Raw genomic sequence first — 27,606 nt, 5'->3', positions numbered from 1 at the left:
AACCACCATATCCACACCTATGGCGCACATTGCATTATGCTGCAGATCAGCTGTTTGGGTCAGACAGAGCTAAACTTAGGCGACTGAGAGAGTCAGGAAAGGTTTTAAGTTGCATTACAATATGCTCATGCATTGGCAATAAACAAGTGTAGTTCTTTTAACTATGGTATTATGAGGCACTTGGATTTTAGTGTTGGAGTCTGCAGTAAATTGATATTATAGACAGTAAAACCCAAGAACAAGTGTCACTTTTTCACAAAGATCTCTGAAAGAAACTCAACGAGAGATTGCGTTGAATAAAACGAGCTAGCGGAACCTGGATCATCACTTCATGACTTCAGTTGTTCTGCTGTTACAGCAAAGTGAACTGTTACTCACTATGTTCCTCATTCCTTCCACTACCCTGACAGTGAGTGTTCAGTCACATCACCGCCCTTATCTTACCACTGAAATATTGCATAAAACCAAAATAATGCAGAAGTCGTTCTCTTTATTTTACAGAAATTACACTGCACCCAGACCCCATGCATCCCATTCATATACATGTATACAGAAACATTTATTGCACGTGAAACAGTTCAAATGTAGTTGGGTTCCTGTTGTGAGTATCATGCTAACCAACAGAGGAGGATCTCATTGACATGAACCCAAAATGTGTCTCACAATCATTTCAAACAATTTATTACTTTCCATTAATAAAGTCTTTAATTCTGCCACAAAATTCAACAGCTGTAATTCAATGCACAATACACATCCTTCATCACACAGCTTATCAACCACAAAGATGTGATCAACCACCCACACACACACACACATTCTATGTTATACCTGGTATAATATGGCATGTCACTGAAATACATTGAAATTACACATTTAAGTACATTTCTCCTGCCGATCAATGCACTGTTTGATTTTCTAAATAGAGGCTAAGTCTGGACAGTCAGGATGTAGAATCGCAAACAGCATTGTGGTAATGTGAGAGTCCATGAAGTGTGTGATGAGATATCAATGTGACCACACAGAATATTTACTGCGTTGTTAAGGATGTGTTCATGGCTGTTTGGGATAACCCACATTTTTGTTACTTTTCGACATTGCTGCAGCCATTATTTGTTTGTTTACTTGAGTGTTTAAGTGCTGCTGAGCAGTGCCAATCACTGCAGTCCTCTGTTAAATTAGTGGCTGCTGAGGCTGGCCCTAGTCTGAAAGCTTCACACTCTCAGGTCCAAAGTTCCACAAACTTCTAAATTTGATTTTAACGATAAAACGCGTTAAACAACAATTTTATTTTAATTTTTTTATTTTTTTATTTTACAATCAAAAATATGGTACAGGGTAATCATGCTGATATCTGATAGTGACCAAGATGTTTTCCCTAAATATTTAGTGTAAGGGTAATTAACAACTCATGAGTCAGACTTGTAGTCTCTGAGTCATGGCCATTGAAATTTATGCTGCTGTTGTGCCAACTAAACTACACCTACAAATGTTAGATAAGGTGTTTTAGGAGGCTATTTTGGAATAAACAACAAAAGCTTAGATATGGTGAGATTTAATACTTGGCTGGACTGTTTGCTGCATGTCATTCCTCACATTTCCCATCTCTCTGGACTAAAAGGCAGAAAATAATCTTAAAAAAAGAAAATAGTGGATAAAGACTGTTTTCCAAAACTCATTAAAATATTCAAAATATTGGGAAAACCTGTTAAGCAGAAATATCTGGGCCCATACTGACATTTATCTTTACCAACAAAATTTTGCTCATATGAGGTTCAAGGGTTATGAGCCAAAACATAAAGTGCAGTGTTTTATAAATGGTCACATGGTACTATCCATGCCAGAAGTTAATCACTTAAATGTAACGTCCATGGAGGAGGTAACACAAAGAGGGGAATGCAGATAGCTCTCCTATGGCTACCATTGTAGAACCATATTTGCACCTTTTACAACAAAGATCCATTATTGTTGTATGTATGCAATGAAAATGGCGAAAGTTTTGTAGAAAAGTAAGGCAAATGCATGTTGTCCCAACTAAACAGACAAGTGATGAAATGACTCATTTGACATTCATTTACTGGATGAGATCTGGAAGATGAATGCTGGTGCATTCATTCTTTTCATGTATTGTGGAAACCAGATCATGACTTCAGTGTTACCACTATCTTAAATGGGTACGCCTGTTTGTCTTCTTCTGTTATATTTATTTCTTCTGATAGCTGCCTGTGGTGTGTTTGCTGCTCCCAGTGTTTGTTGCCTGTAATACACAGAACTCTGGGACCGGTGTTATTAAAACATACCTGCTGCTGTTACCACCAGTACCCACAGGTGTTACAAAATCAACCATGATTGATTAATATTTTCTTTTTCTGAAGCCAAGAATGACTCAGCATTCTGCACTTGGAGGGTGAATCAAACAGCTGTGGCTTCCAGCTGAATTCAAATAACACAATGTGGCCTGTCAGACAGTTAGTCAATATTAATAATGTAATACTGAGTCATGTCATTGTTGCTTGGGCCAGTCCATCTGATTTTGAACAAACAGTCTTCATCACTGAGCTTGTGGTGATTTTTTGGCGATTATAGTTGGGTGGTCTTATTGTTTAGACTAGACTACACACACACAGTGTGATGTTTTTCCACCTATGTGTAAGGTATGTAATATGTCTGAGTTGTGATGATCCCAAAAGTCCATGATTCCTGTTGCCTGGTGGCTCCTACAGGAGCATCCTTCCATGACTGTGTTGCATTCAGTTATCAGCTTGAGAGGAATTAACGTAAGACAAGCTGACAGAGCAGGATAAACATAAATAAATGAAAGAAAATGCTTGAGCAGGCTCAGCTGCACATACAGTACATGCCATCTCCATTTGTGCTGTCCCTTCCTCTTTCTCTTCTGTCCTCTTCATACTGTTTTCTTTTTGACTCACTGCTGAGTCTATGGAGTCAAATCTTCATGCCAAGCTTAGCTTTCTGTGGAAAGGACACATCACACAGGTAAAGTGCATTACAAATGTTCAGCATCTGGAACTCACTTAACTCACTGTGAACTTAATGTTGATGAAACCAGTTTGAAACGACTTTTGCTTTGTGACATGGAGCATGGTCCTGCTGGAAGTAGCCATTACCAGATGGTGAACTGTGGCCATGAAAGGATGAACATGGTCAGCAAAAACACTCAGACTGTGACATTCACACCATGATTGATTGGTATTAAGGACTCAAAGTGCCAAGAAAATATTCCCCACACAATCGCACCACCACCACCAGCCTGGACTGTTAACACAAGGCAGGTTGGGTCTATGGATTCATGTTGTTGATGCCAAACTCTGACTCTGACCCTACTATCTGCTGATTCAGCAGAAATCTAGCTTCATCAGACCAGGCAACCTTTTTCTGGTCTTCAGCTGTCCAGTGTTGATGAGCCTGTGTCCACTGCAGCCACACATTTTTGGCTGATCAGTGGGGAATCTGACATGGTCTTCTGCTGTCTTTCCACGTAAAGGTTGGAAGTGTTATTCATTCTGAGACGCTTTTCTGCTCAGCACAGTTGTAAAGAGTGGTTATGTGAGTGACTGTAGCCTTTCTGTCAGCTCCAACCAGTCTGTCCATTCTGCTCTGACCTCTCTCATCAAAACAGAGCTTCTGCTCACTGGATGCTTTTTGTTTTTAGCTCCATTCTGAGTAAAAACTGTTGTGTGTGTGTGAAAATCCAGGAGATCCGCAGTTTGAGAAACCCTGAACCAGCGTCTGACAGCAACAATCATGACACAGTCAAAGTCACCGAGATCATATCTTTCCCCATTCTGATGTTTGATGTGAACATTAACTGAAGCTCCTGACCAGTATCTGCAGGATTTTATACACTGCACTGCTGCCACATGATTGGCTGACTGGATAATTGCATGAATGACCAGGTGTAAAGTTGTTCTTAATAAAGTGCTTGATGAATGTTAATGCATTTGTCAATGATACTCTTTGTTGCTATTATGATAATTATTAGCTCTTTTTTTCTTCAGATTAACAGATTGATCCACTGACCTTCAGGTTGCTGAAACCATAAAAATGATGAAGAGAGGTGAACTTACGATGCCAGAGGCGTGTTTAGGTTTGACGCTGTAGGAAGCCTTCTCCTTGGCCTGACGGAAACTCTCCTCTGCTGCTTTTAACCTGCGCAATACACATGTTACAAACGCACTCAATAACATGAATTATACGGTAGTAATCCATTTGATTGGTGTTCATTTTGCATCCAAGGCACTATATGCTATTTAAATGTGAAAGAAAACAGGTTGTAGCAGGATGTGATAATGTACCTTTCCTTGAGAATGGTCTTGTTCTCCCTCTTCCACTGGTCCTTGAAGTCAGAGGAGAACTCGTGCCAGATGCAGAAGAGTGTGTTGGGTGAAACCTCCTTCTCTCCTGCCTTGGCCTTCACTGAGAAGAACACTGTGAGCTCCAGGAACCTGACACGACACAAAGTCACCTCAATTCACTGGTTAAAATAGAAACGCTTCATCAAACTTTAATATTTCTCAGTAATTTATAGGTCCGGGTCCAGAAAGTACAGAGTCTGGGTCCAGATCCAGATCCACTGTGTTGTAGATTTCATTTTAAATGGATAAAATTGCCTATGAAATGAGACCTGTCAGTCTATACATAATAATCCATAATGACAAAGTTAAATTTCTAGAAATTTCTGATCAAAAACTGAAATATCTAATTTCCAAAAGTCTTCAGACTCTTGTTACATCCTGTTTTATTTTGGTGTTTCCTGTTGATCATCTGTTTGGCAGACACCTGTGCTGATTAGTGGGCTGAGTCTATATAGGCAGGTCCTCTTTGTTCAGCTCTCTCTCTCCATCCTGCTGCAGCACCTTTCTGGTGCTAGGTATCTGGTCCCCATTTATTCCTGCATTGTCCTTAAGTTACTGTAATAAATTCATATGCAGTACCTTCCTACTGGTGTGCTGTCCATTATTATGTTCGGTGTTTGAGCCAGCCGTAACACTCTTAATTCAGCACCACAATGACTTGAAGCAAACAACCAGGCACTGGCTTCAGGACGGGTCTCTGACTGAATGATATATGACAAACATTTTTCATAATTGCACATTTTACTGAAAATGATCCCATTCCATGGATACTTGCCAGAGAAGTTATAAGCATAGTTTTATATTCAGATTTTGGGGCAATGCAGTATTTAAATTTGTGTCGTCACCAGCTTTGGAATAACCAGTCCAACAATTAGAGGGAGCTGAAATGGTCAGGCAGTGCAGTGGAGATTCATTTGGACTGTTGATATGAGCACATCAGAGATGTGCTGTTAACAGAAGTTATTCACACCCTTTAGCCAATCATAATACCTAGGATGGGAAACAATCCCATCCTAGGCCTCTTCAGAAAAATCTTCTTTCTTATGGATTTATGAAGTGTACTGGTCACTCCTCAGTACCTACTGGTATAGAAACACCACTCTGGCAGGGGCATTGAGACAGTTGAAATACAAGAAATAAAGGAGGTTGTTCTTACAGTTTGTGAGTGCTGCTGAGTTGAGCTTCCAGAGTCTCCAGTTCACTTTTAGCTAAAAAAGGAAATAATTAATACAAAATAATACAAATACAAAACAAACAAGTCCGAGGGTTTGTTGTCCACGGATGCTGCCCATTCATTCCAGAGAAATGTTAAATAGCAAGAAGAAATTCCTTCCTTCCTGCTCCACTTCTGTGATGTGTGGCCCACTGTACATGCTAAATAGTACCTTTTTCCCTGAATATGCCTTCTTGTGCCAAATAGATGAATATGATGCAACACAACCAGTATAACAGTAGTTTTTCTAAACCATGGGAAAGAGCATTAAACCTTGACAGTTTGAAACGTCATAGTACAGAGTGTAACATCTGGGAATCCTGTCAACAGTTTAACGGACCCCTCCTGTCGAATCAGATTCTGCTGCATAACATACTTTTTGTTGCAGTACTGACATTGGCCACTGGAACAAATTAGCAGGGGCTGACTTGCTGCACCTGTCTTAATACAGTCAAGATTTTTTGTCAGTTACCTTGTGTAAGGAAGTCCTCCATCTTGTCTTTGAAAGGCTGCAAGTTATCCTCATCTGAAACTTTACACACTTTGTCCACTTCTGATGTACAAGCTGACAAAATAATAAAGAAAAACTACAGTCAGGTCAAGATGTACAAGCATGTAACATGAAAAACTACACACTATACAAAGTAAACACAAATAAAATACAATATGGCTCATCAATATGGTTGGATGCTGTATGTTTTTGATGGAAACAAAAAAGGAAACATTAAAGAAAAGTATGAGCTGTCACATTTATATAACATGCAATATCTAATGTTTAGCTACACTTTACCTTTGAGAACCAGCATGTCATTTTTGTCTTTAATGTAAGGTCATTATGTTGAGCACTTTTGTCCTGGACAGAGAAGATCCTGAGCTTTTTAGTAATTTATTAGGAGGAAGATGTATTTTACTTTTGCTTGCCAGTATTGATCTATTTATGGTGGAAAAGTGGCAAGTTGCATACAGAAGTAAAACTGGGGATTTGCTTAATTTGTAGCAGGAAGGACCGAGGACAGAGGAAGGACTGTGTGTGTGTGTGTGTGTGTGTGTGTGTGTGTGTGTGTGTGTGTGTGTGTGTGTGTGTTGCGTGCATGCATGCGTGTGTGTGTTTGTTTGTTTGTTACCTCTAAGATCCTTCCTGAGTCGAGTCAGGTCTTTCTGAAAGTCTTCAAACTTCATCTGAGAAGCCTGGAACAAATCGTGAGGCTCAGGGAGAGGATACAAGCACGACTCCCTGCCAGCATCCTAGAGACAGAGACACACACACATGTATTAATTATGTAAGAATCCACTTGGAGGCAAACACAACAACACAGCAAAGAATAAGGTTAAAAGGGAAATCAGGAAGAAAGGAGAGATAGTATGACAGCAAAACAGCTTACCTCATCAAAATGTCTGAGGTAGTATGCAACAATGTAGGACAAAAGACTTTTTGTGCTGTCCTGCATTTGAAGAGAAAACAAAAAAACATCAGTTTTCAGGAGTGCAGAAGTTGGTTTCAAGAAAATGATGATCCTAACATGTATTTCTGGTGGTTGATACACATGTCCAGCTCAATGTGCTCTATAAAAAAATCCATTGAACCATAAAAGTCCTTCTGAATTTTTTGCCAATTTACATAATTTGAAAAACAGTTAAATTAATTGAACTTTATGAATTTTGAAAATCAAATTTGGTATAAAGCATTGGGGGTTGAAAATACAAATTTATATTATAAATTAGTAAGATTGGTCAATAAACGTGGCTACCACCAACCAAAATATCTTTGCAAAAGGTGGGGCAAATCAGCCATTTTTGCAATCATCATAAAACTTGGTATCTTCTTGCCGTGAGAAGGAAAAGGCCTACAGCATTTTAAGCCTGATCTATATGGTGCCAGGAATACCAAGAATGTGTACCTCAAGACCTGATGGAGAGCATTTCACCAAATTTAGTACACATGTTCCTGGGGCAAGCATTGACCAAAATCTGAAGTGCCATATTGATTAAATATCATATTGAATAAAACTACGAAAACCCGTCAGGATCATTTTTTGGTAATTTGCATAATCTGAAAAAGAGTAAAATTAATAGAATTTTATGAATTTTAAGTTTAGCAACACCAAATTTGGCAGACAGCCTTGGGGGGGGACCAACAGACAGATTTCTTTTATAAATGAGCAAGATTGGTCAAAAAACATGGCCGCCATCATCCAAAAGATCTTTGCAAAGGGCGGGGCTTAGCTAATATTGGCCATAACTCATTAACCATTGATCCAATCATCATGAAACTTGGTCCATATTTTCAGAGTGGAACAGGGAGTGGAGCTACTGAAGCATTTTGAGCCTGACCCTTAGGGTGCACCATAAATGCCAAAAATATGTAACTCAAAATCTGGTGAACACAAAAACTTGGCCAAACAACTGGAAATGATGTGTGCTACTAGCCCAAGAAGTATGACTGCAATCATAAAAAGTATGTATCTTAAAATCTGGTGAAGAGATTTTCACCAGGTGCTCAGGTTTATTATTATTATTTGTCTTCTGCCACGGCTCAAATTGCTGTGAGTTGTAATGAGCGAGAAACACGAAACTTGGCCAAACAACTGGAAATGATGTACACTACTAGCCCAAGAAGTATGACCACAATCAGCCAAATGGTGGCGCTGTAATCAAGGATTTAATATGCTGTGAGCTGGAATGGGCAGGAAACACTGAACTTTGCTACATAACTGGAAATGATGTGCACTATTGGCTCAACAAGTATGAGTCAGTCGGCCACAGGTGGCGCTGTTATTAAGGCTCAAAAAAGTCATTTTCAAAAGGTCACGCCCCTCACACCATTTGTTTTTATTGATTTGAAATTTGCTACACAAGTCCAGCTCAATGTGCTCTACAAAAAAGCCTTTGGACCATTAAAATGCGCCTGGATATACTTTTTGCCAATTTGAATATTTTGAAAAACAGTAAAATTAATAGAACTAGAAATTTTGAGAGTAGAAACACCAAATTGGTTAGACCAGCATGAGAGATGAATATACAAATTTCTATTATAAATGAACAAGATTAGTAGTCAAAAAAATCTGAAGTGCCATATTGATTGATGAAAGTGAGTGGGGCCTATTCATCAATATGTGCCATCTTAAGCCTTTGCTCAATTTGCAGAATATCATAACTCCAAATGGTGTGTAAATGCTTCACAAAACATATTGTCACATTCAGCCATCTTCTTCAAATTTACCTCTCAGCTACAAGTCAATATTCTGTACAAAAAAAGCCTCTGTGATAATAACAACTACCAATGTGGATTTTGAGTCTATTAGCATTACATTAAAAACAGTAAAATAAATAAAACTTTTACTTTATCAATACCAAATTTGGTATACTGCCTCGGGTGACTGAGAGGCAGATTTTTGTCACAAATGAGCGAGATCGGTCAAAAAACATGGCCAACATTTACTGTTTGTCCGATCATCATAAAACTTGGTTGATATCTTCAGGTTATTATAGGGAGTAGAACTAATTAATTAGAATTAATTAGCTAAAATTTGTCTGCTTCCCTCATGTGAGTGCAAAATGGTAAGAACCTGCGAATTGCCGCTTGCGGCTATAATTATTATTAATATTTGTCTTCTGCCACAGATCAAATTGCTGTGAGCTGGAATGAGTGAGAAAAACGAAACTTGGCCAACTAACTGGAAATGATGTACGTACTGGCCCAAGAAGTATGACCGCGATCACCCAAATGGTGGCGCTGTAATCAAGGATTTAATATAAAATTTTGGAAAGGCCATGCCCCTCACACCATTTGTCTGATTAATTTGAAATTTGACACATCTGTATGGCTCCATTTGCTCTACAAAAAGGCAATTAAACTATTGAAGTCCGTCTGAATATTTTTTTTGCTAATTTGCACAATTTAAAAAACAGTAAAATGAATAGAACTTTATGAATTATGAGAGTGGAAACACCAAATTTGGTAGACCACCTTGAGAGATGAATATACAAATTTATTTTATAATGGCGCAAGATCGGTCAAAAAACATGGCCGCCATCAACAAAAATATCTTCGCAAAAGGCAGGGCTAAGCTAATATTGGCCATAACTCATTTAACATTGGTCCGATCATCATGAGACTTGGTTGATATCTTTGGGACAGGACAGGGAGTAGGCGTACCAAAGCATTTTGAGCCTGACCTCTAGGAGGTACCATAAATGCCAAAAATACGTATCTAAAAATCGGTAGAACACATTTTCACCAAAATTGGTACACATGTTATGGAGGCGACTATTATCAATATGTGCCATCTTAAGCCTTTGCTCAATTTGCAGAGCTAATTAGCATACCATTAATCGAATTTTGACTTTATCAGTACCAAATTTGGTATACAGCCTTGATTGGCTGTATACCAAGGGTTAAGGGGATACTGCAAATTGTTGACAATGACTGTTTACACAAGAATAGATGGAAGATACAAAAGTGAGAGCACAGCGACAGAAAAACCACATTGCTCTGTCAGTGCCTTTTGGCTATGATGGAGAACGACTGAATAAAATGTTACTCATAACATAGGTAACATGGCTGTCTGGAACTGAGCTGACAGAGCTGGGCAGCATAAAAAGAATAATTTCTGTACATTTTACCTCCAAGCTACATGAAGCACACATTGGAGACAGACTCGCTAACTCTGCATAGATTCGCTTATGTTCTGGATACATCTATGAATAACAAGCAACATCACAAACTACCAAGAAGATACATGTTACATATAATATATATTATTCTGTTAACACATAGTATTTAAATGGTACAAATATTATAATCAGCACATAAAACCACACAAGGCTGTAAGAAGCCGGGTCCAGGATTGAAGCGCAACATTTTATTCAGCATCTTTCCCTCTTTACTCACGCTGCTCTTGACATCTTTGAGTTTGGGCAGGATGTCTAGGGTGAAGCCATCAGCTTGTCCTCTGGTTCGATTACCACCATTCATGAAGTTACCAAAGGCCAGAACCAGACCTAGAACCTGCTTCACTGTCTCGCTGTCCTGTAAGGCCTGCAGAGTATGTGAGAGAATGGAGAGAATGAGGATGGAGGCAGAGATAAAGTTAACACACAACGGTAGAAAAGACATACTGTAAATGTGACAAAACCCTAAAACATATTTCCATCATGCACAGAGAGGCTGTGCTGTGTTGAGTTCATGCTGAAGAAAAACCAGGGCACAGTCAACTTTAAGTGATCAGTAACAAACAGGTTTTGACTCACCTTGCATACCCTCTGCAGTATGTCCAGTTTCCTCATTATAGACGACATGCACTCAGAGAAGCTGGATTGGAAAAGGATGCAGAACACTCTGCCAGAGAAGTTTGGGATCACAGAGAGCTGGTAGAGAAACCTGCAACACATGTCAAACACAGGCTGCTTTGGCTCCAGCATTGATCTCCTATCACTGGTATACTGACTCTCTAATTTTCTCCTGTGTACAGAGTGACACACAGCATTCACCAGTATGTCTGCTCATTAGTGTTGAAACGTCAGAAGAAGAACTCACTGCTCAGGTTTGTCCAGAGGTTTAGCGTTCTCTTTATCTTTAGTGGACTTGATGTGCTTTTCAATCTTGTCCAGCTCTTCCTGCTGCGCCCTCTGTGGGAGAGAAGAGACGCAAGAGAGTGACTCCATCTCTGTCCTCATTCAAATCATCTGTGGTGTATATATTATAACACGAGAGGGTATACACTGTACTGACGCTGACTATAGAGAACGTGCTTTTGGTTAAACTAAGAGGAAGTGAAATTGCATGGCACGAATTGAAAGAAACCAGAACTCCAGCTGTGAAATATTCTAATGCCCAAACGTGCTTTTCAAGAAGGAAATGTTGAATCACTTTCTTTAATCTTTTATTTACTTCATGTGTCATTTCCAAAGTATATATTTTCGGTGTGGATGGGGTGGGCATGTCCCCGTCACTTTCTCTTTCTTCACAGTTTCTCTGAGTGCTGTTCTCTTACTGTCCAGCCACCGTGTTCCACTGGGCTACATTTCAAATTACCCAGTAATTCACGATTCTAAGCATAATAACAGACACATATAACCGTATAACCACAAGTTATCAGACTGGCAGACTGTGAAGAGTGTGCATTGCTCACATTCTCATATAACGCCTGCAGAGTCTCCAGGTCCACTACAGTGTTGTCCAAGTTCAGGATGGCTGAGAGAAAGAGAGAGAGAGAGAGGTCTCTGACAACTAATCACAGGAATGAAAAATAATGTGATGAAAGAAAACAAGGTGAAGGTAGAAAAGCTGCAGAAGACTCAGAGGAAACATTTAATGAGCAAGAAGAACCAGCCCTGTCTTACTCTACATGAATATCAAGCTATCACACTAAGCACAACTGATGAACTCACCATGCTGAATGTCTTTCATATCAAGGTGCAGAGAGGACATGAGTATTCCCACTGCCTGAGAACGCTTGTTGTTCAGCAGCTTCACTACCTGAAAACACAGAAATTCAAGGTCAAACTCAAAAGCATGTCAGTGTGTCTCTTTATAATATTGTATGGTCTTGACCTTGTCTTGAGATAATGTATATTGTGACTTGGCACTACACAATTGAATTGAATTGAATTGAATTGAATTGAATTGTATTACTGGTTTGAATTTGATTTTTTGCAGCATTTCCACAAATATGGTATCAAATATGATGCCACAACTGTACCCAGGCAAATTTATAAGGTCAGTACTCAAATGTTCTGAGTTGCTTAAACTAACCAACTTCACAATGTCGATTTTTTTTAAAAATCATTGTTTAAATGGAAAAATAAATGTACTGTTTGCATCTACTTGTGTAGTGGAACAAACCCCTGACTGTTACATATCTGTGAATTACTGTGCCTTCAAATAAAGTTGAGATAGTATTCTGGGTCTTGTTTATGTGTCCTGACAGACACACTGAGGCAAAAGTCAATATTAAGATTTAACCATTAGAGTCCTTTATTGTACCTTCATTCAACCTGGATTTAACTAACTCCCACTCGCCAGATCAAATGTTTAACTTTTAAGAAGGAACAATGAAAAAACCTGACTATACTACTTGTGCATGTATGTAAAAACACTTAAGGATACAGACCTGTTTGGTCTTGGACTTGGTGATGGTGTCAGAGAGCGGCTGCTTCTTCTCCTTTACAGCTGTTTTCGAGAATAACTCTACAAACTCATTAAAGTCCACATCAGGCTCCTCAATTGTCTCCCACACCAACGAAGAAGAAACCTCCCTGAGAAACATAAAGCGGAGCTTACAAGTGGCACTTAAACCCTGTTGAGAGTCATTCATTCTTTGTCTTGTCTCGCATATAGCCTCTGATTTAACAATAATTGTGGCACACATATCTTTCTTTGCTTTACTGTAGCCAATTGAGTTTAAATGCAGTTGAGGATGCACGCTCATCTACCACTGAACATAATATTAATATCAGATAGAGGGTGCATCCACATGCTGGCAAGAAGCTCTGAAATATAAGAATCCAAAGCTGCAGACAGCAGCACACTGGGCAAACATGAATGTGACCAAAAGAAAAAAACATGCTCATCTCTGGGTGTACCCAAAAACAAATGCAAACCAATTTTCTGTCAGATACAGATGTATCTGGTCTGAGCCACAGAGCTCCATTGTCTCCAAAAACTATTAAAAACACATCAGAGAGCCACACTGTTAAACTATATATTTGTGAGCTGTTCTTAGAGATTTACATCTTCAGAAGGAACCAGTGTGTTTGGAGCTGAGAGCCACAGGCAGGAGGAAAGTCAGAAAATGTTGAGAGATGCACTAACACATTGTTGGTTTGGGTCTTTTCATGGGGTTTGTTGACAATAAAAAACATACAGTAACAGCAACCATATCTTTAAGATTATAATGTCTACAGCTATCTTTAGTAGGACAGGACACAATCAAAATCTTTAACGCCAAACTCAAATCATATCAGATCATGTCTTTAAACAGTCCCTTCTTGCTTTGCACCATTTCTTCCCTTATCTACCACACATCATATTTGTACTCAAGATGCAAATAAAAAAAATTGCAGCATAGCATAGCTACAGGTTTTACTTTTTGGTGTGCAGCTGGATCCTGGTCCAGTAGAGTGGCTTCATGGGTCTGGGCGGCTCCACCATAGCCTTCCTGGGTGGTTTCTCCTGAGTCATACCCAAAGCATATAGCCCCAACGGCAGAGGAGGAGGCAGGGAGCCCAGGGCCCCTGGAAGAGCTGGACGAACACAGATGGCTCCTGGTGGAGGAGGAGGAGGAGGTCCACAGCCTGGAGGTGGTGGTGGAGGAGGTGGTGGAGGAGGTGGGCCTCCAAGTCCTGGTAATGGAGGAGGAGGAGGAGGAGGAGGAGGGGCAATGCCACCTGGGAGAGGAGGGGGTGGGGGTGGGACAAGGCCACCGGGAAGGGGAGGAGGAGGAGGAGGAGGAGGAGGAGGAGGAGGTGGGGGTGGAGCAATCCCACCAGGGAGAGGAGGGGGTGGGGGTAGGACAAGTCCACCAGGAAGGGGAGGAGGGGGAGGAGGAGGAGGAGGAGGAGGAGGTGGTGGCAGAGCTGGCATTGAGCCTACTGGAGGAGGTGGTGCTGGAGGAGGTACCACAGTCTGGCCTGGATGAGGAGATACTGCTCCTCCTGGAAGGGGAGAAGGCTGCTGCTGACATGAACATTGGTGGCCATCCTGCCTGGGTGAGGGCTGTAGGAAGCTGTTCACTCCATCCAATTCACTACAAGGCACTTTGAACTTAAAGCTATCATCCATGGGCGACGTCTGCACCGACTTGGCCTCCAGGCAGTCCAGGAAGTGAGTCGCCTCCGTCTGCAGGTGAGCGTCACACACAACCCTCAGCAAGCCCTCCTCTCCCCCACACTCCTTATCTGTGGTGCTGGTGAAGGGTTTCATACTACCCCTGTCCAGCAGAGGGGACTGTCGCTCCAGCTCAGCGATCTTAGTCCTGAGGTCCTCTATGGTTTGTTCCAGCTGCTGGATGACATTAATGTGTTTTTCCTTCAGTTTTGCTGAAGGAAGGACACATTCCTCCTGCTAATGAGACAGAACCACAAGGTGAACATGATTATCAAGTAACTGAAAGATATATACAGCATTAACATTTGGCGTCTAGGTTATGGCCCTGCAGCCCTGACAGCTCAAATTGTCTGCCATAACTAAAAAGGAGCATTAGATACATGCTGCAGCATGCCATATGATTGAAGCACCTGTCTCCAGTTGATTACCTAAGCTACCTTGCATGCTTTGCTTAATTTCCATTGAGAAGACTTTGGTTTTGACTGCAGTGTATTTTTTCTGTGACTGGTATCCAGCTGATCTGTGTGTCAGAAATGTTGCGTCCCCTTTTCCCGCTGTAGAGAGCAAAGTAAAATCAAAACCTCTAGAGTCTATTCCATAAGTAAGAAAATCTAATTCAAATCCATCTGATATTTGTAACTACACTAACCACTAACCACTAAAAATCCCACCTTTGAGACCTTTGGTCTCTACAGCAGAACATCTGGCTCAACTTTGGAGCCACTTTGGAGCCAGTATGTCACTTTTCAGGTAGATGGATGATAGAAAATGAGAGATTGCATTGGGATAAAGAAGCTAGTGGAACAGAAGCTAACCTGTATGTGATGTCACGACTTCAGCTCACTATGTTGCTACTCCTTCAATTTCTCAATATCAAATGCTATTAGCTCTCACTTTTGCTGAATGGATTACAGTACCAGAGTACCAGGGTACTCTTTCCTCTGAGTTCTCTCTCAGGCAGCACTATTTTCTATGTAGGTGATTCTGTGTTTTGCAACAAAAAACCTTCAAATTTACGTCTGCTAAACTACGGAATTATATAAACATTTCTTTATCTCTATGTTCACCTGGTCCATCCTTGTTCTACATCACCAGGATAGACATATGTCAAATAAAGAAACATTAAATATTTTTATAGTTATTTTTAAATAAAGTTTCTCCATCCATAACATCAGTGGAGAATGTCTTCTCAAACAGTGGATAGCACAGACTCCAGTGAAAATGCTCTCATCTATTTTCAAATGAAAGACATGGAGCACAAACAATCACTCAAGCAAAATAAGCACTGAAGTCATTTATGATCAAGTCTTATATTCTACTTTAACAGTGTGTTTGTGGTTTGTAAAGTCAAATCCATCATTTCTCTGAAACAAAAAATACTGTATAGATTTCAGAGAAAAAGAGAAACACTTTTATTTAGGATCATGCACAACAAATATGTGGAAAATCATTTTGCATAAGGCTGTTTAGAATGAACTATAATGTAATTTATCATCAGTTTGTTTTCCACATATAGTTAGTGAAACATCACTTTGGCTTCAGGCTTTTAAGTAATAAAGCAGAGAAAATGAAAGTGACTGACCGGAAGATCCTGACTCTCCGTCTGTTGGTGACTCAAACCCAAGATCGCTACTTGGTGTTCTGGACAAACGAACACATCAGCAGGTCAGGAGAATACAGTGTAACAGAAACACTTTTCATGAAGCTTATCAGACTCCTTTAGGTGATTATGAACGCATGGAAGCATCAAGTCATAATAATATACATATATATATATATATATCTTGATTATGCTCAGTACCAATGTTTCCTAGTTATATCAAATTAACATTGTTTTTTTTACCTATAACCAAGTAACCTGCCAACAGCCAGTTGTAAACTAAGCATCATCACTTTTGTACCAAAATAAATTGTAATTTTAATCAGATGTGGAAATCTGTCTGAGCAAAGCAGCTAGCTGCATGGTGTCAATTAAATCTGTGACACAACTGTCACATAATCGCAGTAAAACGCCAGAATTTATAAGCTAATATTAGCACTGATGTGTTGGTCCATGGCACATAGTGAACCGAGTATTTATGTTGATATGGATGTGTGTTTGAAAGTGGATACAGAGTTGAGAAGTGCATTTGGTTGCACATGTCACACCACTAAATGCTTTTCCAGAATGAAAATCTTGACAAGCTTTGTTATTTGGATTTGGCTGATGTGATATATGCTTGTTCTGATCACCCATTTTAAAATATGATCAAGGTGATTATTCAGGCTGAATAGCAATGGTTTTACATCCATAGAAATTTTTGTGCATGCTAACAGATTGTTTTCCATACTGTATCAGGACACAACTAATTGTCTGCTGTTGTCAAAGAGAAGGAGTTGCCAGCCAATGAGCTGCTCCCCTCACCCAACAGTATTTGTACATGTGTGAGGGCTGACATTTAGGGTGAGAACGTTGCCCTCTATAGTTTGGGTTAAGGAGAGTCTCCTGCCTTTATAAGGACATCACTGCCTCTTTGTCTGGATCCTGTTTGATCTGTGGTAGGACTGCTTGGTGTGTGCAGGTATGGGAGAGCTGGGGATCGCAAATCTAATGAGATTTCTTGTACACTCAGATGTAGAGAGATTGTGTCCTGATCGAGCCTGTCTGATATATGCTCTGCTGCCTCGTGTTGAAAAGGTACGCCATATAGATAACTGTTCGGTTTGATTAAATGTAGGCCTATCACTAACAAAATAAAATGATTTAACCCTTTTAGGAAATCCAGCCCTCGTCTTTCCCTCCAATGTGAGCCAGAATAGTCGGCGTGCTGACCTCTCCACTGTCACCTTTAATCAGGGCCGCGGATTAAGCAAGGTAACAAACTATTTTAGCAATATAGGAGAGTTATCCCCTTTGAGGTACTTTTGCGTGTTGTGTATAAGATTTTCACCATGTTTTTCCCGAATGCAGACTTAAATGCCAGACTGTTTCTTTCAGGCAGCATCGAGGTGTGGGAAGTACGCATGGGTTCCACCTTGCATGCAGTGTGGTAAGCTTAGTGGTGGTGGTCATTTGCATGTCTTGTAGTTTTGTTTCTGCTTGTATGAACTACCTTTTTAATAACTTTTTAGCCATTACTGTTTTAGCTATTTATTACATTTGCTGAATAAAACTTTTCTGGACTTAACCTTGTTCTCTTTTGTTCTCCAGGGCTGCGGCCAGAAGTATTACATTTTTCTAAATAAATATTTCTAGTAGTGAACTGAACGCACATCTCTGCTCTCCTTGAACCTCTAAATGTGTATTGTGTCGACATGTATGAAGTTGGGGCCTTCCATGAGCTATTGGGTTATATAGATCCCATATTGGTCTCAAACGGTGTTCTGTCACATATGCACCACCAGCCTGGCTGCAAATACAACAGTGCAATTCAACATTTTTAAATCAGATGTTTAAATGCAGTGGGGGTTAGATTAATAACTCTGCTGAATGTATAAACTGTCTTTGCTTGACTAATGACAGCTCACTTGTTGTTGTGATGCACTGACAAAGAGTCAAACTAAGATTTAAGGTATGAGAGCAAATGTGTCTCTTTTTCAGTGAATCTGCCTGTAAATGCAAATCACATGTGGCCAACGTATTTAATATTCACATTAAAACGGTAGAACCAGAGGTGCAAAATCCATGTCGTCCCTGCGTAATGATGTACACTTTTTACAGTTACTTGTGCACTTGATTAAGAAATAAATGAATACACAGAAATACTTACTACATAATAACTTAAACCATAAAAACAGCACACTCTACTCAGGTTTCAACCAAAATGGATACCAGGGGGTCAGGGACCCTCCACCTGTACACGATGGTGTATTTTATGTTCTGATGTTACCAAACAGGCAGAGTAATCTTCACCTGAGGCCCAATAATGGCAGTGTGCTAGTGCACTCAGACTTTGATTCAGCAGAAATATACAGCCAACAGTTGCAGAATTATTACTGACCTTGATTGTCCTCTACAAATGAAGATGGAGAAATCCCATTCAGAAGAAGATGGGAGATGAAAAAGGGGAGAAGAAACAAATGAAAGGTCAGAGTCCCTGCATAAAACTGAATGGAGATCAGGCAGACTGTCATAGAGCTTTTCTTCCTACTTTTAGTAAACATGAGACCTCCGGACTGAATCTTTAAAGACCTAAAAGAGCAGATCACATTGTCGCAGAACCGAAGACAGTGACGGTCGCCACCACCAGGACACCTGTTACTATGGCACGGTGAAGACGGTATCGCGAATGTCTATAAAAAATTATTTTCAGTCACTTTTTAGTTAATCAACTTTGTTGATTACACATGGTTAAACAGTTACAGCAGTACAGTTTTGCTGGGAGTGAATCCCCTTTAACAAACAAGTAGTTTCAACATCAACATACATCAACAACACAAAAAATAAAAAATTATACAAAATTTAAAAGTCTTAAATATCAGCATCTATAAAAAAATCACTGACAAGAATAAAATCTAGTCTTGGTGTTTTCTGAATTGATAACTTGCATGCCATATCCAGGGTCTACAGGACATGTGTAGTGTTGTTATTACCAGCTTCTGTGGATTTGAGTCCAGGTCTATTGTCTTGTCTTGTCCTGTTGAACTGCCCAGGTAGCTTCCCATCAATAGGATCCTGGGAGTGGGGTGGCTGATTAACTGCTGCCCATGTATACAACTGGTCATGCTGGGAATTATGATTAGAGCCAATTTATGAATACCATGAATTTCAGATGATTCAAAATGAATAACTTGAAGTCTCAAAGGTAGGAAAATAATATCTGGACTTTGAAAATGTATGAAACAAATAACTCACAACATATCTGTGCTGCAACTACTTACATCAAACTTGGCTGATGTTGTGGGGGTGATGTGGGTGCTGCTGCCACCCAGTTGCTCTCTGAAGCAGTCAGTGAATGGCAGCAGCAGGCCCATGGCCAAGATCCTGGAGCACAGTCTCTCAGCCTCATCCGGCTCCTCCTGCTGCTGCTGCAGGAACAGCTTCTCCAGCAAGGTTCGACCTGGACATGCAGCGATGAGAGGGAGAAACAGAACTGTGTGAGCAGCCGGGAACCATCAGTATTAAAATCTGGATGTGTTTTTCGTATGTCTTCCCTGTCACTGTAAGCTTTTCCTGTTTGAATACTTCACAACTTGAGGTTTGAGCCAAAATCTTCCTTCATATTACACCAGTGACTCCAGCGGCTTTTGTTCAAGAGACACTGGAGTCCCTGGATGTGTGATATCTGAGAGGCCATGGCAAGCATGAAGTTGTTTCCTTTCATGAATCCCTGCACCTACAATGACTGTATCAGACGTCAGAGGTCTGGGCCGGGACCATCTCTGGGGCCTCACATGTCAGTAAGATAACAGAAAATAGCAGAAAAGTATTTAATTTTGTCTTTGTCAATTTGACCGATCATAAACATGCCACATTCAAATAATCGAAGAATATCTGATTTATTGGTCTGGCCTTATAGAAACTGAGTACAGCAAGGAGAAGAGTTACTTTGCTATCATTTCACTTCATCACAACTGAGGTGTTTATTCAAACTTTACTCGCTCTTAGTGACTTGACTTCGATGAGAATATCTTGGTTGTAGTTTTAGTTAAGCCATGAGACATGATATCTAGATCTGATAGATAAATTTGGCTACTTGCAAATTGCGTTTTTTGTGGATTATTTATTGTCAATCATTTGCAATCAACTTCTAGATATAGCAGTTAGCTCATTAGCTGTGTGTGTGTGTTACTGTTAGCTAACTTAAATTTTACACTGCATAGAAGCGGCACATTTCTCTCTCAAGAATGAAAAAGGGTTTAAAAATTAAATACATTATGATCTTATGTATTATGAGATTTTATGGCTTTAGTTTTAGATAACATAAAACAGTGCATGTTATATTTACAGTCCTAAAGAACACTCATAGTGTCTCCAGTAAAAAGTCTTTAAGTCTGGCAATTACCAGTCTACATTTCTTAATGGCCCACCCAATCAAAGCAGTCTAGAACCGGGTCTGTGTCAGATACTGCAGCAACAGTTTCATGAGGTTCATGAGGTTTGCTAAGGTTGTAAACACCCTGGATCTAATGTACTGTACATGGTTGACAAATCCCAAAGATCACAGCATGATCCATACAACTTGTAGTTCATTACCAAACTAGCTACACTTAAAATACTTCTGCCTTCTGCCTGGCCTTCACCTGTGTAATCAATGTTAGGTCAACACATCATGGTAGTTTGAGCTCCATCTTTAATCAAACAGTTCCTGTTTACATCATGCTGTACTATAGCAGTCTTCTTGGGACAGTCACATATAGTGATTAGCACATCTCCTTTTTCACCAACTGAGTTTTTTTAAACAATCATACTTTATGTTAGAGTCGTAAGCACATTGTAAACCTATGAAGTACTTCAAGAACAAGAAAAAACACAAAATGAATCCCATATAAGAACCACAAAATAACTAACTCATCACAGGACCAATATTAGGACCAGAGGTTGAAGAGCTTATTGTAGAAGAGGAGCATTTTTTATGGGTTATCCCCATCCCTGTGTCTGCCAGCCCCACCTCCTCACCAGCAGTGCATGGTGGTCACCCACACCTGCTGCCCTTGATACAGTTCCTGTCTGTTCTTGGCCCTGTGTACTTTGTTGTTGGTCTGTGTCTTGTGTCTCCTTAATGTGAGAATGCAGAAAAAACTGAGCTGGGCCACATTAGCTGTATTTCTGTCACGGGCAGATTATCTTTTCCCTCTTGGTTCTTTTTTAGTAATATTTGTCGGGAACACCCTTTCAGCTTCTCCCTTACTCTGAGGTATAATGTGGGCAGCTTGTCACCTCATTGTCATATGTAAACTGGCAAATATCTGATGAAATTATGAAAACTGCTCTCTAACCAGGACCCCTGGAAAACAAATATGGCAAGAATACATTTAAGTCCCTGGATGGCACGCTTTGAAGATGTGTGCATTTTCTCAGATCTCAAAATAACAAGCAAAGTCACCCATCACTATATTAGTGGTGGATGACTTGGGAACATGATGGCATCAGCTGTCACACAAATCTAGGGAGCCTGAGACAGAAAGATTGTGGCAACTCATCCAACGCCCTGAACCCTAGAAAACAGAGGAGGGAAAGAAAGAGAAATAGAAAGAGTTGGGTGGGTTGAAGGGCACAGAAGAGTGTCAGAAAAAACTCAGCAACCCCTAAGAGTGGCTCACTGAGAAAGACACAGATCATTGGGCCAATGCAAAAAGGCAGCTTGTAACACTCTCATGCACACTCTGGCCCAGCTGAATGACACACTGTCAACAAAGCCACTCACTGCTCCCAACCCACCCCTCAACCCATAGCCTAACCCCATGCCAGCAGACCTGCATAATACTCAGGACTCCTGTATGAAAGGGATACAGTATTAGGGACTGTACAATAACCAGGGAGGTTATGTATTTTTTCTTTTTGCTGGATGGAGTGTGCTCAGACTTGGGGGAGCAGAGTAAGATCTCACCACAGATTTATTTTATTTAAGTTTTTATTATAGAATAAAATTCAATAAAAGAACTTGGCAAGAAATTGACAAACACAAAAATAATGATAATTATTATTCCATTAAAATATGACAAATAAATCTTAAAATTATGGAATAACTTTGTACTTTGAATTCTTCAAATACTGTTATATAGTATTTTGACATATTGGTAGAAGGGTATTGCAAGTGTTTTTAGGTCACGGCAACGGTCCAAATAAATACATTTCATACAGTCCTTAATTTTCATCAGTTCAATCGCTCTAAGTTCAATTTGTTGCTGGTATGAACAGTTTTGTTCAGTTCAGTTCAGTTAACTGGCATATACAATAAAGCTTTGCAACAACCTGCAGTTATTTCATCATGATCCATTCTGTGTCTTCCCACTTTATCCAGGAAGCTTTTAATCAGACAGTAACTTGCTACTGCTACTTTACTGATGTTGGTCATTTCGGTCCAGTGACAGCTCCAATACAAAAAGACACATCAACAAACAGTCTTGGAACAACATCAGCTTCACAGTCTGATTATCTGGTCTGGGATGATAAACCGTTTTTATGATACCAGTCATACTACTAACTTTCCTCTATTTTAACACTACACACATTCTACATACTGTAGCAGATTACTGTTGTTGTTTACAAGCCAAAGGATTTTAATTCAAGAGCAGTAAAGGGGCATATGAGCAAAGATCACTTAATAAAGGTAAAGCTTATCTACAGCTAAAAATATATAAATGCAATTAATGACAAACTGCTTGACACTAATGCTGCCTACATTGTGCCAAAGCTCCACATCTATGTTTAGAGCAATAACTATGTTTCTGTCAGCACAAGATTCAACTACAAGACATTATTAAACTGCTCCAAACTACTGAGGTGAATGTACTGGGTTCTCTGCTGTGTATACATCCTACCAGACACTACTGGTGCTGTCATCCTCCCTATGCTGACTTCTAGCTGATATCTGTGAGATGCAGAAATCACGCATTCAGATTTAAAAGCATAAAAAAATCTTTTTTTTTTTTTGTCCTCAGTGCCATTAATGTACTTGTGTTACATTTAGTTTCTTGCATTCATGCCACCAGGAAACAGTAATCATTGACCACTCTGTACTCACCTGTAAAGATGTCCTGAAAGCCGCAGGTCGACACCTGTCCACAGGATGATCTTCTTGTAGCACATATGGGCTGGCTGCCTCCTCCTCTGTAGCCCACCAGGTAGTCTCTCGAACCGCCAGAACCTCCATCCTCCTCTCTGCTCCTCAGCCTCCTCTCAAGCTCCTCCGTCCAGTCGGCTGAGCGACTAAGAGGCCCGGCAAGGCTTCGAGAGCGCTGCCTGCGGGCCTGGTGACCCTCAGCCATCGTCCTGTCAACATTCACATTTTTTGTTTGCTTTACTTTGAAATTGGATAAAGTGGCTCATACAATTAAACCAATGTTGTTGAGTAAAATAGCAGGTTTCCATTTATACATATGGTCTGAAAATTAACTTAGACCTAGAAAGACCTAAAACCTGCTTCAGTTCTCAGTCAGAAAGGCAACAGGCACATAATCACTGGGAATGGAGGGTCACGTTCATCCCTCAGTATATGAAACAATATTTGTTGATGAGACCAAATCATCAGATGCCTCTGGAAGCTGAACGAAAACTAATTCGTTCCCCTCAGTGTTGGATATGTGAGATCACTGAACTCCTGCTTCCAGCACCATGCACTCAACAGCTGCCAAAGTTTTTGGTCGATTTGTATTCTTCCCGTGGCAGACACAGGTCTCTCCTCTACACAAGCTGTTCACTCGCCACTATGAATATAAAACAATGTGCTGGGTCACATTCAGAATGAGTTTAGCTAACCTGGATGTTTGTTTACAACCTGTCTGATGTTTCTTGCCCCAACATTGCTATATACTAAAATATCAGCAAATAACTTCGTAATGTCATCACTATTAATACTAATGATGTAAAGTGGAATTTTTCTTGAATCCACTCTATCCACATCACCTCAAGTTAAATCCGACTTTCTCTCAGACAGCATCATATCAGAGGTCAAATAAAACCAAAGACTTCAAAATCATGGACATGCAGTGACACCACAGGTACCTGTGGAGGTGATGGTGGGCTCTGCGCGGGGACAGGGGGCTATGGGAGGGGGACAGAACTGGGGAGTATCCTGGGGAGCTGAGCTGTCTGGTGGTGGTCTTTATGTAGGAGGGGAAGATAGGAGGGTACGGTTTCACCACAGGGCTAGAGGAGGTGGAGGAGTGGGTGGACCTAAGGAGTCTTTTGGCCAATGTGGGGCTCTCCTGGGGAGGCAGAGGGGAGAAACACATGCTGCTCCTCCTGCACTGCTGGGTGGAGGGGGAGGTGCTGGTCCTGGCAGGAGCGGAGTGGTTGAGGTCAGACCCAGCACTTAAGCAGTCCTCAAGGGACTCTGCACTAGTGTCTGAGCCCAACTGACCCTCACCTTCTTCAAACATGGTTCCTGGCTTCAGCCCCTCAGTGGCTACAGGACTTCTGCTGTGGTTATCTGTGTGTGGAGGACTGACATACACCTCCGCCCCAGGTCCCCTCTCCTCCTGAGGGGATTCACATTCTGCATCCTCCTCCTCCTTTGGGGGTTTCCCAGCACTGTCAAATGTGTGATCAGGGACTCTGTTACCACTGGTCGTCATGGTGAACGGGCTAACTGCTGTACCCCCTTCAGTAGCCATGGTGATGGTTGTGTGAGGGGGCTGCTGTACCAAGGCATGCTGGTCTTTTGTGCCTGTGGCAACACAAAGAGAGGATTCTCTCTCTCTCTCCCTCTGTCCCTTTCCATTTAGCTCCAGTTGCTCCACCTCCTCGTCCTCCTCCTTCTCCTCCCTCCTCTCATGCACCTCTTTGTGGGAGGGAGGGTGTAGCATTGGAGGTTGGTCCGTGTGCTTGACAGACAGAATTCCAGTCTCTAAGAATGACAGGGCATCAGACCCCAGTTCTAATTCTGGGGTCGGGTCAAGTACCTCAGGAGGACATAATTTAACTACTCCATTACTCTGCTTTCTCCTCCCCTCCCCTCCTCCCCAGCTCAAATCCCCTTCTCCCCCTCCCTGCGCTTCCACAGTTGAGTTAACCACCCCCTGCTGCTGTTGGTGCTGCAGCCTTATAGTGAGCTGGATGTCCGCTAGCAGATCCTCATGGTCAGCTGCTGAGTGGAAGCTGTAAATATCTGTGTCTGACCCCGAGCTCCCGCCCTTCTGCCCTCCATTCTCTGTAGGAGAGGTTGCTGCTGTCGAGGCTTTCCGCTGCATCTCCTGCTTCTGCTCTCCTCCTCCTCTTCCTCCTCCTCCTCCTCCTCCTCCTCCAGCGCTATCCTTTTTCCCTTGCTCCAGTTTCTTTTTCTTCTCAGGGAAAGCAGCCTCAGTGTCTGACTGTCCAAGCTCATCTGCAGACAAATCAGGTGTTTTGGTGCTGTCCAGTTCATCATGTTGAGATGCTAAAACGTCCTCCTTTGAGCCTGTTACTGACGAGCACACGTCTCCTTTCCCTTTCAGGTTGCTCTTTCTCTTGCGGATGGAGAAAACGGAGGACTTGGAGTCAGATTTGTTTTTCTTCCTGCCTGGTCCTGTGCCATACATCCCCCCTCCTCCTGCGCTGCTGCCTGCTCCTTTACCTCCATGCTTACCGTGAAGTTTCTTTCCTCCTTTTTTTGTCACATCCCCTCCCTCTCTCCATCCTTCATCCAGTGAAGGGTAGCTTCCATTACCCGATGCTGCAGCTTTCTTTTGCTTAGCCTCCTGGTTGCCCATGTTAATGGAGAGCGTCCGATGTTTGCCTGCTTCACTCAGGTCATGGCTGGGATAGCTTTATTAGCTCTATCTTGGGGTGGGGGGTCTAGATGCCTGTGCCTGGCGAAGGTAGAACCCCGTCTTGACCTAATCTGTGGATACACGTCAGGTGGAGGTGGAGGAGTTTCTGCTGCTGCTGATGTTTTTTTTAATCTCTGTGGTGTCAAGATCTTCCTCGTTGTTTTCCGGTGACGAAAGCTTGCGTGGCAGTGATGTTGGCGCTGATGCAGTAGAGATATACAGCTCCCTCTTCCTCCTCCCTTTCGCTCTCTGTCTTACCCTCCCCCCCCCTTCCTCCTCTCCATCTGCTGAAAGGAGTGACGTAGGAACTCCATGCTCAGTGGCGCTATGATGCAGAGGCAGACTGTGAGAGATGGAGAGCAATGGGGATGGGGATACAAAGCCAGGTCTATGGGAAAAAAGGACAAAAGGGCCTGAGAGAAATAAAGATGCCGGTGGTTGAATGTACTGGAGGCGGGAGTGAAAATGTGCCTGGACAGTTCCTTATGGTCTGTCAGTGCAGCTAAGCACACAATTCTTTACTACGTTTCCCATGATTCCTAGACTGCTGTCTAGATTACCCATAATGCTAAGTGTGGGCTGGACTCAAATAAAGAGACCTCTCATGCAAAACTCCCTCCATTATCTGTTAATTAACAATAATATACACAAATAACACTAATTCTTAAAAAAGATGTTTACTTATAAAAAGAGTTTCAGGCGGTTAATGGTCTCAGTCTCCTCAGTACAGGAGCTGCTCTGCAGCTTTCGATCACATCACATGATCTTCTTTAGCAGTTTGCCCAGTTGTCATGGGAATGTAGATGTTTTGTTTTAGGTGTATTGTTTTTCTTATGGAGATCATTTTAAATTGAGTTTATTTTTCCACATCTCAAAAATGTGTAATATTTCAAGGTTTCTTCACACCTCCTAAAGAGAGGTCATACGTGTGACAGCCTGGCTTTGGGCAGACTGGAAAAATTACCAGCAGCAAAATCACTATTCACAAAGAAAAGATCTCTCAGCACCGAGGGACGCTCTCAGAGTTTTGGATGACATCTAGCTCTCCCTATTCCAGGCGAATGCACTTACTCTTATATTGTTAGAGCAAAAGCAGATAAATTAAATCTAATGCCATGTAATAGAAGAGGAAAAGGGGAAAATGAAAATGAACACCTCTTTTGTTTTCAAAGATGCTGACATCTTCTGTAAACACATTCTAAAGAAACAGATTCATTTGTGTCAGTAAACTTAGTGACTTAATCCTAAAGGCTCAACAGAGGCCTCTCCCTCTTCTAAAATAAATTTCAACTTCATGATGCAGCAAAACCACAATCATACACTGATTATAAACTGTATAGTCCACAACATTAAGTCATTTATCATCTGAAGTGCCACACAAGTTTTGTATCTGTGTGGGAGGGTGGAATAAAATTAAATATTCCCCAAAGATCAAGAAAATTAATATAAACCATGAAACTGCCATTGTTGGCAGATGCACGAGAATGCAAAGACCAACCCAGGGTGATAAAAGACTTTAAGAGCCTAAAGTCAGACTTGTGAAAACAGATCTAGTTAGAACCACAGTCTAATCTTACCTATCCATTAACTCATTTAGGAACCACTGTAGCTGCGGACCACACCATATCTGTTCATGTTATTCCATTGCTGATAGATCTTTGACCAAAGAAACTGGTTTCCAATATTCATCATGTTTCACACAGAAGGCCCCAACACTGACCTTGAGAACTAGACCAATAATTATAAATCAGTAAGAACCAATAAGTTTACTGCTCTTTGCTTCTAAGCCAGTGGTGAATTAA

General features: G+C 41.1%; 1 protein-coding gene across 1 annotated transcript; it reads right to left on the bottom strand.

The window, feature by feature from the left end:
* Nucleotides 1–470: 470 nt before the first annotated feature.
* On the bottom strand, nucleotides 471–27,598 carry fmn2b (formin 2b). Its single transcript, XM_056366784.1, has 19 exons — nucleotides 24,060–27,598; nucleotides 23,080–23,327; nucleotides 19,274–19,452; nucleotides 18,986–19,118; nucleotides 15,996–16,054; nucleotides 13,674–14,647; nucleotides 12,699–12,843; nucleotides 11,977–12,064; nucleotides 11,718–11,779; nucleotides 11,123–11,214; nucleotides 10,837–10,966; nucleotides 10,478–10,624; nucleotides 6,969–7,028; nucleotides 6,711–6,831; nucleotides 6,059–6,151; nucleotides 5,530–5,581; nucleotides 4,314–4,463; nucleotides 4,086–4,167; nucleotides 471–2,970 (listed from the first exon to the last, which is right to left on the bottom strand). The coding sequence occupies exons 1-19, from the start codon at nucleotides 25,742–25,744 to the stop codon at nucleotides 2,944–2,946; spliced, it is 4,527 nt and encodes a 1,508-aa protein (XP_056222759.1). The 5' UTR covers nucleotides 25,745–27,598; the 3' UTR covers nucleotides 471–2,943.
* Between the last annotated feature and the right edge of the window lie 8 nt (nucleotides 27,599–27,606).

Source organism: Seriola aureovittata, chromosome 21, assembly GCF_021018895.1.
Source record: "Seriola aureovittata isolate HTS-2021-v1 ecotype China chromosome 21, ASM2101889v1, whole genome shotgun sequence".
NCBI classification, from domain to species: domain Eukaryota; kingdom Metazoa; phylum Chordata; class Actinopteri; order Carangiformes; family Carangidae; genus Seriola; species Seriola aureovittata.
The sequence above is the reverse complement of the archived record's forward strand: the minus strand, read 5'-3'. Positions and strand labels throughout refer to the sequence as shown.